General features: G+C 43.8%; 1 protein-coding gene across 1 annotated transcript in view; it reads right to left on the bottom strand.

Annotated features, from left to right (window-relative positions):
• Nucleotides 1–1,697: 1,697 nt before the first annotated feature.
• Nucleotides 1,698–13,150, bottom strand: part of LOC142740402 (uncharacterized) — a 366,060-nt gene continuing 354,607 nt past the window's right edge. Inside the window, exons 5-7 of the mRNA XM_075849946.1 lie at nucleotides 4,797–4,930; nucleotides 4,374–4,544; nucleotides 1,698–1,989 (exon numbers count right to left, since the gene is read on the bottom strand). Coding sequence (XP_075706061.1) covers nucleotides 1,861–1,989; nucleotides 4,374–4,544; nucleotides 4,797–4,930 — 434 coding nt within the window. The 3' untranslated portion in view covers nucleotides 1,698–1,860. The remainder of the gene's footprint in view (nucleotides 1,990–4,373; nucleotides 4,545–4,796; nucleotides 4,931–13,150) is intronic.

Raw genomic sequence — 13,150 nt, 5'->3', positions numbered from 1 at the left:
CTGGCCCTCGTGAAGAAGTTTTTCTCCCGCTGTGGACCCAAGAAGAGGGGGCATAAGAGGGGGGCTACTGTAACGTCTATGGCCACGGACCGTTGTCCTGACTTACCCTCTGACGGCCGCGGCCATGACGAGCGAGTTCTCGGCAGCATCTCCCTCCTGGGAGACGCTGGCGTTCACTTCCTGATCCGGACACTGTCTCCCGCAGGGCGAGCGCGCGGCCTTAAAGGTCCAGTACGCGCACATTTGCAGAATAGCTGTAATTAGCCCAGAATGCTCCTGAACTATAAAAGGGGCTCTGCCCTCTCGATCTTTGCCTGAGCGTTGTTGTGTTACCATAAGTTTGTCCTTGCAAATGGTCTCCTAGTATTTTCCAGTTCCCAGTGTTTCCCGTTCCTGCTGCCTGTACCCTGTATCCCGTGCTACCGTGCCTCTGTGCCTTCAAGAGTTGGAGTCGTGTTGTGCCTTCCGCTGCATCTTTTGTGTGGCACCCCGCCGGGTGTCTGTCTACTGTCGGAGCCTCATCTTAGCCTGAATCCACCGCTACTGTCTACATTGCCTCAGGTACCCTTTCAGAACTATAGACATTGCATTATACCTGTTCGGCCAGCTGCTATCCCGCTATGCGGTACGGCCCGGTGGGTTCACACCCCGCGCCGTGACATTCAGTCACTATGTGGTTATGGTGTGGTAGTATTATTCAGTAACAGTACTGGGGTATTATTCAATCACTGTGGTTGTGGTGTGGCGGTTTTTATTCAGTAACAGTATGGGGGGTATTATTCAGTCACTAGGTGGTTATGGTATGGCGGTATTATTCAGTAACAGTATGAGGATATTATTCAGTCACTATGTGGTTATGGTGGGGCAGTATTATTCCGTAACAGTATTGAGGTATTATTTAGTCACTATTTGGTTATGGTGTGGCGGTATATTTCAGTAACTGTATGGGGATATTATTTAGTCACTATGTGGTTATGGTGTGGCGCTATTATTCAGTAACAGTATTTGGGTATTAGTCAGTCACTATGTGGTTATTGTGTGGCGGTATTATTTAGTCACTGTGTGGTTATGGTGTGGCGGTATTATTTGGACCTTATATTGTGTTATTATTGGTAATATTGATCTTATAATAGTGAGTGGTGTTCAGTAACAGTATGCAGGTAATATTTCATCTGTTATAGTGTATGATTTAATAACTGTAATAGATAATTTTTTTGTGTGAGAGGGGAGACATATGCTTTGGGGCTTGCAACACTCCTCGACATGCTAGAAATCAGTGATGCAGTTCTCTGCACACTGCCGTCTGAATTGACTGCATTATTAATACAGTAATTCAGTATTTGGGGCCCCACCTTTAACTTTGCCCAGGGCCACACTTTGTCTAAAACCTGGTGATGGAACACAGGTGCTGAGAAGACACAGCTCTGATACACTGTAACTGTATCGAGCCGTGCACCTGTGTGTCCATCACATGACCAGGACAGAATTTTATCCGCTGGAAGTAAACAATGAATGTTCCTACTGAATAACAACAAGCAGATATCTTAAAAACGGTGAGAAAAAATTAATACAGAAATTGTACATTTTTTAATTATACAAAAAAAACCTTTTATTTTACGAGACCGGACAACCTCATTAAATGCCTACTACCAGATTCCACCCACGGATTTCAGCTCAATGCTGGGTGTCCCAGCAGTGGAACACCCTGTGATAAGCTTACCCTTGCAGGACCCTTTTAACAAAAGTGAACAATCCCTTTAAATATGTTAATTCACGTTGGTATGATTTATGCTGTATTTCGTTTTATGGGTGTTAGGGAAAGTGAGGGTCCAACCATTACATTTATTTTGCTTATATCATTTAAAAATTTAGGTTGAAGATCTCATTGGCAATGTCAGCATTGTTGGTTTGTTTCAGCGCATTCTGTAGAGTCTGTGTCTGTTCCTTCTTGCCAAAGGCATTCCTCCACACCTGAAGCATGTCTATGATCTAGGAGCAAGAACAAGATGTTTCAAGTGAGTTGATTTAGATGTTTGTACATAAATAATCTTTTTTGTTCACTTAGATAAATTTGCAAAAGTTACAAATTAAAGCAAAATTACTCTGGTGTCAAATAGATATTTGATAAGTACAACAAAGTTCCTTATTTCTGCTGCCCACCTTCTTTGATACATTTTACCCATGTTTTAGAACATACATGGTAGAAGGCTTGATAGCTGGAATTGAGAAGTTTAGGTGGTAAATAGGACCACCACTACTAGATGCTGATGCTACATGCATAATGTTGAGAGGCGTGTTTTACGGGAATAAAAACATCATATTTTATTGCATAACATGTAAAAAAAAAAATGAAGCACCTTTTTAATATACTACCCTTTTAGGTCTTTAGCTCCTATGCAGACCCATTTGTATCCACGGTTACAGACTATAAATAAACCCTGTGCAGTCATGTAATAATGTGCTGCCTACTTTTTGTAACCCAATTAGAAAGAAATAGGGGTCAGATGAAAGGGACAAAATTCATCATTTTAGCTCTAACAGTGTCCTATTCAAGACGACTCATCTCTTCTTTGACACTCCTTCATCCAATCACCGTGCAGTAGGTGTCAAATAGTTTGTTAAAGGGAATGTGTTGCCAGCAAAACATGTTTTTTTTTTTTAGTTAAACAGTTAGTGTATAGGTGATTAAACATTGTTCTAATTTATTTTATTTTTTTCACGAGTCAGGAAATATTATAAATTGGATTCAATTTATAATATTTCCCAGCACTAGTCACTAGATGGAGCCATTCCCAAAATTGCAGCATTGCATGTGGTAAAGCAACCACATTGCTTTATGCTGCAAAATTGGGTAAAAATCCCTCGCTCTAGTGAGCTCTCAGAATCCCCCCCTCCTTTATCCTGGCTAGTGCCGGGAGAAACGAGGGGTTTGAACGGTCTAACCTCCTACACTGTGTGTCGCCATTTTTTGAGCTAACACAGTGTAGTAGGTTTACATACAGTAGTAAACACACACTGAAACACGAACATACATAGAAATCACTTACCTGCTCCAGTCGCCGCCGCTCCCTCCGGTCCATCCGCTCCGTCTGCTGCAGCTGCTCCATGTGCACAAGTCCGGAAGCCGCGACCGGAAGTAGTAATCTTACTGTCCGGCCGCGACTTCCGGTCCACAGGAAAATGGCGCCGGACGGCGCGCATTTCAAATTGAACTGTGTGGGAGCGGCGCATGCGCCGTTCCCACACAGCGTCGTACACGATAGTGGATGGAACGGGCCCCGTTCGCAGTCCCTATGGGACCGAAGCTGCCGTATTCCATGTCTGTATGTGTCGTTAATCGACACATACAGAAATGGAAAAAAAAATGTCAGCCCCCATAGGGAAGAAAAAGTGTAAAAATAAAAAAAAGTAACACACAAACACACAAATTAATCCAAACGTTTTTAATAAAGCACTAACATCTTTAACATATTAAAAAAAAAATCTTGGTGACACTGTTCCTTTAATGCCCAGACCTTTATGCTGGACCTTGTAGTCCTGTCAAGCAGAGTTCAGTCATCTCAGCAAGCTCACTTGTAGTAGGCCATAAAATTATCGGATATAGAGTAGTACTGCAAGACTGTAGTGACCCACTTGATCCTAAAAATGAAGGGGCTACAGCACCGGTTTAGCGCTGTAGCCTCTTCAAAGTTTTCCCTGCGCATCGGTGCACCTAGCCCCCACCCCGGGAACTGCCACACTGCTTCATTCAAGTGAATGGGGATGTGCTGCAGTTCCCTGCACAGTGGGTGGCTTGGAGCACCCCTGTGCAGGGAAAAAATGCTAATGGTATTGCTGTGTACATTAAGAGACATTATTAACATAGCTGTATATATTCTTATGTTTACAGTGGTAATGATTCTAGTAAGACAGGGATAGACAATTGAGGACTCACATTATTTTTTGCTGCTCACTCAGAACTATGGTACATACTATTTTGGAGGAATAAGGTAAAGGCCCTTTTATCGGGCAAACGAGCATTGACATAACGCTTGTTCCCGATCATTGCTCTGTGTAAACAGGGCAACGATCAGTCAATGAACGAGCAAAGGTTTGTTCATCGGCTGATTGTACCGTTTATGCTGCTAGAAATATTATCATTATCGGAAGCACATCTCCCTGTGTAAACATTATAGAAATGTATGGAGACAAGCGATCGTAGTAGTGTTTACTCATCCCCATGCATTGCTCGAGCACTGATCAACGAGCTGTCTCATTGATCGGCACTCGTTTACATGGCCCATGGTGGGCCGTGTAAGAGGACCCTAAGTTTGTGCTTCTCCATAGATCTATTAGTTATAACATTTGCATATAGTACCTGCAATTTGACTTACTTTATCTCTCATCTCTGAATGATTCTGATCAAAGAATCTGCAGTCTCTCTCTAAAAATCCCAAATTATTTGCTAATAGTCTCCAGTCTCTCTTTCTTTTGTCCATTAGTAACGCCACCTGCTGAAGCTGATCATCACGAATTCTCCACTTGTCTTCTAAATCAATCTTTGTCTAAGGAGTAAAACAGAGGCAATGAGAAATGACATTGTAGCTACCTTTTGTATATTTTTTATTCCACTACTGATTTTATATTTTGCACAGTTCATTTTAGATTAGAATATTGACTTTTGATATGTATTAATGGGCTACACATCATGGCAATCAAACATTGGGCACATGACAGTATCACAATCTGAACTTGAATGTGCATAGTTAAAAAAGGGTGGTCCTTCCGTTCTCTCATATATAGATAATTGTACTTACTGGAACTGTAGACAATTCCCTTTCAGATAAAGATGTCACATCTAATGGTAATATTGGGAAGTGCAATGTTGACATGACTTGCTCGTGAGGCATATTATGAACCCAGGACACAAACTGATCTTCATTGATGGCTCCTTAATAAAATCATTGTCAAGTAAACCAAACAAGAAAAACACAATAGTCACAAATTAATTGAGATATACAGTAAGCAAAACTTTCTGTCCATTCTTTTTACAAGGACGTAGCTTGGGGTCTGGTGCAACAGGTGCTAGTAGCACCAGCAGCAATCAAGAAATGGGTTTTCTGAGATTGGAAAAATAATTTGGCCAATGTGGGAAAATGCTATAGAATAATAAAATACCCATTACCCCGATGAGATTTATCAGGTGAGTAATGGGTCTATTTTTTATGGCATTTTTTCCTGTTGGCCACATTTTTTTCCAATCTCACAAAACCCCTACAACCCCTTCCTGCTGCAGCCGTTTTTTTGGATTTTCATTTTCAGTTTTTCCTCCCCACCTTACAAAAAGCCATAACTTTCTTATTTTTCCGTCGCTATAGTTTTATGAGGGCTTGTCTTTTGGGAGACGAGTTGTAGATTTTCACGACACTATTTGTTGTGCAATATAATGTAGTGTGAAACTGGGAAAAAATTATTTGTGTGTGGAATGGGAAAAAAACAGTGATTCATCAATTTTTTGGGGGTTCTGTTTTTATCTCGTTCACCATGCGGTAAAAATGGCATGTTAACTTTATTCTGCGGGTCAATACAATTATGGCTATACCAAATTTATATCTTTTTTTATGTTTTACTACTTTTACAAGGAAAAAACAGATTATTAAAAATAAAATGTGTGTTTTCTCTCCACATTCTGAGAGCCATAACTTTTTTTCCACATCAGTTGAGTGGTATGAGGGCCTATTTTTTGCGGGTCGAGTTGCAGTTTTTATTTATTTATTTTGGGAATACATGACTTTGTAATACCCATAGCCGCGGGCCGTCAGGTTTACTCACCTCCTGACGGCTGCAGCCATGGATCACTTCTGCTTCACTCGGCTGTGTCCCGTAGGGAACATAGGTAAATGACAACAACACTCAGGCAATGCAGGAAGGGGCAGGGCCGTTCTTATAGTCCAGGGTGCTCATGGGCTAATTTGGTTCTCTAATTAGAACCAAATTAGCCCATGGGCACCTAGGACTATAAGAAGGGCCTTGCCCCTTCCTGCATTGCCTGAGCGTTGTTGTCGTTTACCTATGTTCATCTTTGCAAATGGTCCCTTAAAGAGGCTCTGTCACCAGATTTTGCAACCTCTATCTGCTATTGCAGCAGATAGGCGCTGCAATGTATATTACAGTAACGTTTTTATTTTTAAAAAACGAGCATTTTTGCCCAAGTTATGACCATTTTTGTAGTTATGCAAATGAGGCTTGCAAAAGTCCAAGTGGGTGTGTTTAAAGTAAAAGTCCAACTGGGCGTGTATTATGTGCGTACATCGGGGCGTTTTTAATACTTTTACTAGCTGGGCGCTCTGATGAGAAGTATCATCCACTTCTCTTCAGAACCCCCCGCTTCTGGCAGTGCAGACACAGCGTGTTCTCGAGAGATCGTGCTGTGTCGTCACTCACAGGTCCTGCATCGTGTCAGACTAGCGAGGACACCGGCACCAGAGGCTACAGTTGATTCTGCAGCAGCATCAGCGTTTGCAGGTAAGTAGCTACATCGACTTACCTGCTAACGCCGATGCTGCTGCAGAATCAACTGTAGCCTCCCTCTGGTGCCGGTGTCCTCGCTCGTCTGACACGATGCAGGACCTGTGAGTGACGTCACAGCGTGATCTGGCAGAAGCTGGGCGTTCTGAAGAGAAGTGGATGATACTTCTCTTCAGAGCGCCCAGCTAGTTAAAGTATTAAAAACGCCCCGATGTACGCACATAATACACGCCCAGTTGGACTTTTACTTTAAACACACCCACTTGGACTTTTGCAAGCCTCATTTGCATAAATACAAAAATGGTCATAACTTGGCCAAAAATGCTAGTTTTTTTAAAAATAAAAACGTTACTGTAATCTACATTGCAGCGCCTATCTGCTGCAATAGCAGATAGGGGTTGCAAAATCTGGTGACAGAGCCTCTTTAAGTGTTTCCTAGTTTCCTGTGTTCCCGTGCTATCCTGGATCAAGTGTCATTTAGAGTTGGAGTCGTGTCGTGCTGTGTACTAGGCCTTCCTGGTTACACCACTCCTGGTGTCCGCCTGCTGCCAAGGTCCCATCCGAGCCTGTCTTCGCTACTGTCAGAGATTACCACAGGTACACCTATCCGAACTATTGACTTTGACTTGTACCCTGTTGGCCAGCTGCTATACCGTCAAGGCGGTACGGCCCAGTGGATCCACGCACCCAACGTGACAGACGTTTTGTTCACTTTATTCCATTTTTATTTTTTTTATTAAATGTTGTAGCTTTTTATTTTTTATTTTTGAAAACTACACTAGGGCGGCCATATTGGGGACTCACTTCACTCTCTGTATAGACAGTACAGCAGGTGTGTGTGCTTTATTGCAGCATCAATAAATAGGAGTCAATTGACGGAGAAATGTCATCGATTATTACAGTCTAGACCCCTTACCAGAAAACAGGGAGCAACAGGGAAGATGCATAAAAAATCTCATCTGTGTGTATGGACTTACTATCCTGCCTTATCCAGGCCTCCAGCAGTAAAATAGAGCCAGAGAACTACACAGAGGTCATAGGGCCCTATAGCAAAGCTTAGTGTGGGCCTTATCCCCCTTAGTATCGGCCCCACAGCAGTTTTTAGCCTTAGGCAATTTTCACACCGCAGTATTTTGGTCAGTATTTTGCATCAGTATTTGGAAGCTAAAACCAGCAATGGAAAACAAACAGAAAAAGTGTAATGGAAAGATTTTTACCTCTTCCGTGTTTTGGACCCACTGCTGTCTTTGCCTTCAAAAATACTGCCATGTGAAAGTCGCCCAAGGCTAAAAATGCCAGGTTGGACCTTTTACAAAATGTTTGTGTTGGAGTAGAAAAGTAGAGGAATTGAAAGAATTTGAAGTCTACACGACTTTGAAGACTCGCCCAAGCTTCCCAACTCGTATGTTGGAAAAAGTGCAACAGGTGCTTCATAAATATGGAGCTCAGTCTGAACAACATATCTTTCAATGCATTTACTCCAACTGGCATAAATACATAAATCTCCCCCACTTCTCTTCACACAGTATATGAGAAAACATTGGCTGCATGCAGCCACTACTAGGAGGAGCTCAGTGCATACGAATTTATGCAGCTACTATTCAACTCAATGGAAGCTGTTAAAAATCTCTATGCACTGAGCACCCCTAGTGGTGCCTGCAAGAAAATGCTTTAGCTTTCAGTGCAGGTCTGTAGCAGAGGCGTGGTTGTTCTCTATGGTGAGTATGCCACTGAACAGCTGTCTCCGCCTGTAATGATAATGAGAGGAGTCTATACAGCAATGCTGATAGGTGAGCTACAGAAAACAGGAAGTGTAAGCCAGAGGTGTAGCTAGGTTCTCCAGCACCTGGGGTAAAGATTCAGTTTGGCGCTCCCCCCGGACATCTTACCGACATTTCCTTCCCCCTCGCCATGTTTGCTTTCTCTACTAATCAATGAGATGTCTCTTTTTTTCACCTTTTTTTTAAATGTAACTCGCGCATAAAACCATTTGTACATTTTATAGTTATATAAGGGAGTTACCATAACAATAAATTAAAAGAAAATAAAGAGGTCAGTGCCTGACTAAAACAGATTGTATAACAGGCTAATGAGAATATATGGTAAATTAATGAATAGCCTCTTGTGTGTAGCCGGACTCCTCCCCTGGAAATAGTGCCACTCACACCTCCCCTTGAAATAGTGCCACACACATCCCCTTGTAGATAATGCCACACACGTCTGCTTGTAGGTTCTGCCAGCCCCCCTGTAGATAGTGCCACACAGCCACCCCTAGTAGATATTGCCACCCTCCCCCCTTGTAGATAATGCCATGCACACACCCCAGCTGTAGATAGTGCCACACACAACCATCCTTTAAATAGCACTACACCCCCTCCCTGTACATAGCACGATTGGAGCTCCCTAGAAGAGCCCCTGACGTCACTATCCATGTATGGATAGTGACGTCAGGGGCTTTTCCAAGACCAGAATCCCCGGAAAGAGCCTCCATACCTCCCAACTTTCAAGTATCACAAAGGGGGACAACCGATGCGGCGCACATAGCAACACAGTATAATGCCCTCTAGCTGCCCTCACACAGTATAATGATCTCTAGCTCCCACCATACAGCTTAATGCCCCCATAGCTGCCACCATACAGTATAATGCCCCCATAGATGTACCCATACAGAATAAAGCCCACACAGATTCCCAAATACAGTATAATGCCCACACAGATTCTCCCATGCAGTTTAATGCCCACACAGATGCCCCCATGCAGTATAATGCCCAATCAAATTCCCCTTACAGCATAGTGCCCCTATAGCTGCTCCCATACAGCATAGTTCTCCTATAGCTGCCCCCATACAACATAATGCCCCTATACTTGCCCCCATACAGTATAATGCCCTCATAGCTGCCCCATACAGTATAATGCCCCATAGCTGCTCCCATAGAGCTTAATGCCCCCAAATCTGCCCCATGCAGCATAATGCCCCATAGCTGCCCCCATACAGTTTAATGCGCTATAGCTGCCGCTATACAGTAGAATGCCCCAACAGCTGCCCCCATACAGTAGAATGCCCCCTTAGCTGCCACCATATAGTATAATGCTCCCACAGCTGTCCCGTGCAGTATAATGCCTCTATAGCTTCCCCCATACAGTATAATGCCCCCATAACTGCCCTCATATAGTATAATGCCACCTTAGATGCCCCCTATACAGTATAATGCCCCCTTAGATGCCCCTAGTGCCAATGCCCATGTAGAGTGTCACAGTGCCCATGTAGATAGTGCCCACAGTAACTATGTAGATAGCGCCATTGTCCCCTGTAGATAGTGCCCCCCTTGAAGATAGCACCACCATCCCCGTAGTTAACGCTACCCCCTCTCCCACTGTAGATAGCGCCATTGGGACTCCCCCTTGGAGCGGAATCCCCAGCCAGAGCATAGGCCGGGGATTCCGCTCCTAGATGCTACTGTTCATATGTGGACAGTGATGCTTGAGAAGGGGTGGACCCCTGAAACGTTGCTCCAGTCGTAGCAAGTCGCCGACTGTTCCTCCACGTGTATTGTCTCTGCCGAAGTCCTAGAAAGAAATTACCCGGCAAAAGATATGTCTAACCAGAGCTTTTAATGGACTCTAGCATATTGGGTGATACACATTTATCTATGTACACTATTGTAATAAAGTGTTTCTTGATGCGTTTTTTCACTAACGAAAAATAAACATTTTTGCAAAAAAGAACCTGCTTCTAATTCTACACGTGCTTTATTACACATACTACGTCTGCTAGAGACAGTGAAAGCCTCTCTTCAAACACGTTACACCCATCTGCTTATTTGAATAAGGTCTATAAATTATTTTGCTTTCACACCATATGGAAAGTGACGTCACTGATGTCACTGTCCATATATATATATATATATATATATATATATATATATATATATATATGTATATATATATTTAAAATGTCCATGCCTTCACGCTGTCAGCTCCAATCCCCTCCTGACAGCCGCAGACACGAGTCGGCAAGCGCTGGCCCCAGCCTCCTCCTCAGGAGACGCCAGCACTCGCTTCCACTCACTTCAGCCAGATCCCGTAGGGTGCGCGCGAGCGCTCATGCCCGCTCTTAAAGGGGCAGTGCGCATACCGGACTTCTTGATGAACATTGACCCGTGAGTACCCTGGACTATAAGAGGGATCCAGCCCCCTGCTTCTATGCATGAGCGTTGTTGATGTTTCCTAGTTTGTCTATGTGATGGCCTCCTAGTGTGTTTCCTGTACCTGTACCTGTTCCTTGCATTCCATACCATCCTGGTCAAGCACTGTGCTGTGCCAAAGTCGTGTCGTGCTGTATTCCACGTCTGACCTGCTTCACCTCGCCTGACGTCTATCTGCTGCCTAGTCCTAGCTGAGCCTGCCCTGCTGCTGTCTGAGCTGCCACAGGTACCTATACGAACTATAGACTTTCACCTGCGCCCTGTTGGCCAGCTACATTACCGCCAAGGCGGTACGGCCCAGTGGGTCCACAGACCCTTCATGACAATATATAAAAAGAAGAGATCCAGGCAGCACATCCAAAGGACCAAAGATTTATTCACCTGTGCTCGGGTGAATAAATATTTGTTCCTTTGGATGTGCTGCCTGGATCTCTTCTTTTTACATTGGTGATTAGGACGGTTGGATCCAGTCCTGTTGGACTCTGCACACCGCATTTCTATACCATTCTGGTGCTGTTATTTCCACCTTGATTTTGACACTGCCCATATATAGACAGTGATGTCAGGGGCTACTCCTGGAGCGGAATCCCCTGCCAGAACATCTGCAATGGAGATTCCGCTTCAGAGGATCCATTGACGTCACTGTCCATATATGGACAGTGACGTTAAGGGCATTCCCGGGCACATTGCTTAAAGTAGCGCTTTCCCTGGGAGTCCTCGGCGAGCGGAGGAGCTTCCTCTGCTCCTCCTCTCTGAACTAATGCTGAAGCAGGGAGCTGACTGTTCCTTGCTTCAGCATTAGTTTCAACTGTCCTGAGGACGCAGATACAGTTGACTGCAGGACATACCCCAGGCCGTCCGGGAAGGTTGGGAGGTGTTATTTCTCTCCTGGAGGAGGAACCCCTGACGTCACTGTACATATATGGATAGTGACATCAGTGGGGATTCCGCTCCTGGAGGAGTATTTAATTGTATCTGCGCCCGGCCTGGCACCCCCCTACCATCTCTCCCAGTTGTGCCCGGCCCCATCTGCTCCCCTTGTGTAAGCCTATTCTGACTGCTCGAGTCGCCAGTGTGAAAGTGAAATATTTCAAGTTTTTTTTAAAATGTGGAAAGTCACAAACGAGATAAAAAAAAAACACCATAATTTTAAAATAATAATATATTTTTTTTAAATAAAAATCGATGTCATTTTTTTGATGATACATTGTAGCAGTAAACTCACTTTGCATATTAGAGAGTAGGTCTGTCAGCCATCCGCAGCAAGCCAGGGAAGGCTCATGGTTGGGCTGCTGAATAAGGCTGAGGACACATGCATCCGCATGCGGTTAAAGACCTCACCAACGTGCGGTAGGTACTGATTACAAGTTGTAAGTTAATCTGCGCACGATTTTGCAGGTAATATAGCAATAAAAGGGAGTCCGTCAGCAGTTTTGAGCCCATAAAACTGCTGACAGCGCTATATAGAGCAGGAGGAGGACAGTGATAACGATACCTGATGTGTGGGTCAAGCAAGTTGCAGGTCCGAGAAAGCGACGATAAATTCCCCCTGTGCTGTGGTCGAAAGTGCCACTCCCTGCTCTGAGTGACCGCTCTAGCGTCAAATCATGAGACTACTATTGCCATCACTCATAGCAGAGTGGACGGGCTGGAACACTCAAGAGACAACCTCTGTGACACTTGCTATTGCGGCGCCTAGGGCATTAAATGTTAAATTCTCGGTTATACAACCTGCATAACCTAAACAACAAGTTCTACTATACTGCCCTCCCCCTCTTCTATATAGCACTGCCAGCAGTTTTGAGGGATTAGACCGAATCAATGCTAATGGCCGCATGGCTCTGTGGGTAAAACTGCAGTATTACCGGCTAAGTCTGCGAACATTACCTTTTTTGGACCCGCACCCACCGCACGTAGGCGTGAATTTCAGACCGCATCTGAGCATCTATACAAATAATTATGTAACAATAAGTATGAATAGAAATCCTTATTAGACCCACTTAACATGTTTTTCTGAGAAGATGGTCATTATTGTTCACACTGAAGAATGGTACTGGTAATTAGCAATACTATTTTTGAATGTTCCTGTTGTTTAAGGCTGTGTTCACATGTCGCGTTCAATTTGCCTTTTTTGCTGCTATTTCCACAAAATCTTCCATTCAAATGAATGGCCTGCCATGTAACGCATGGATTGTCCGGGTAAGCAAGTACGACAGGTGCTCTTGCAGAGTAGCTATCTGTTCTGACTCATACAGTGGGTTCTTAAAGGAAAGGGCCACTTTCTGTGACGTTCATATCAAAATACATTTTTTACTGGATTTTTTATATTTTTTTAAAATGAAAACCCTTTAGAATCGACACATAAGCAAAAATATTTGTGCTAAATTGTGCAGCACTGGTAGAGTGTAATGCTATATGACGTATTAGTTGGTATTCCT

This window comes from Rhinoderma darwinii, chromosome 1 (assembly GCF_050947455.1).
Source record: "Rhinoderma darwinii isolate aRhiDar2 chromosome 1, aRhiDar2.hap1, whole genome shotgun sequence".
NCBI classification, from domain to species: Eukaryota; Metazoa; Chordata; class Amphibia; order Anura; family Rhinodermatidae; genus Rhinoderma; species Rhinoderma darwinii.
This window is presented reverse-complemented; position numbering and strand designations above follow the sequence as displayed.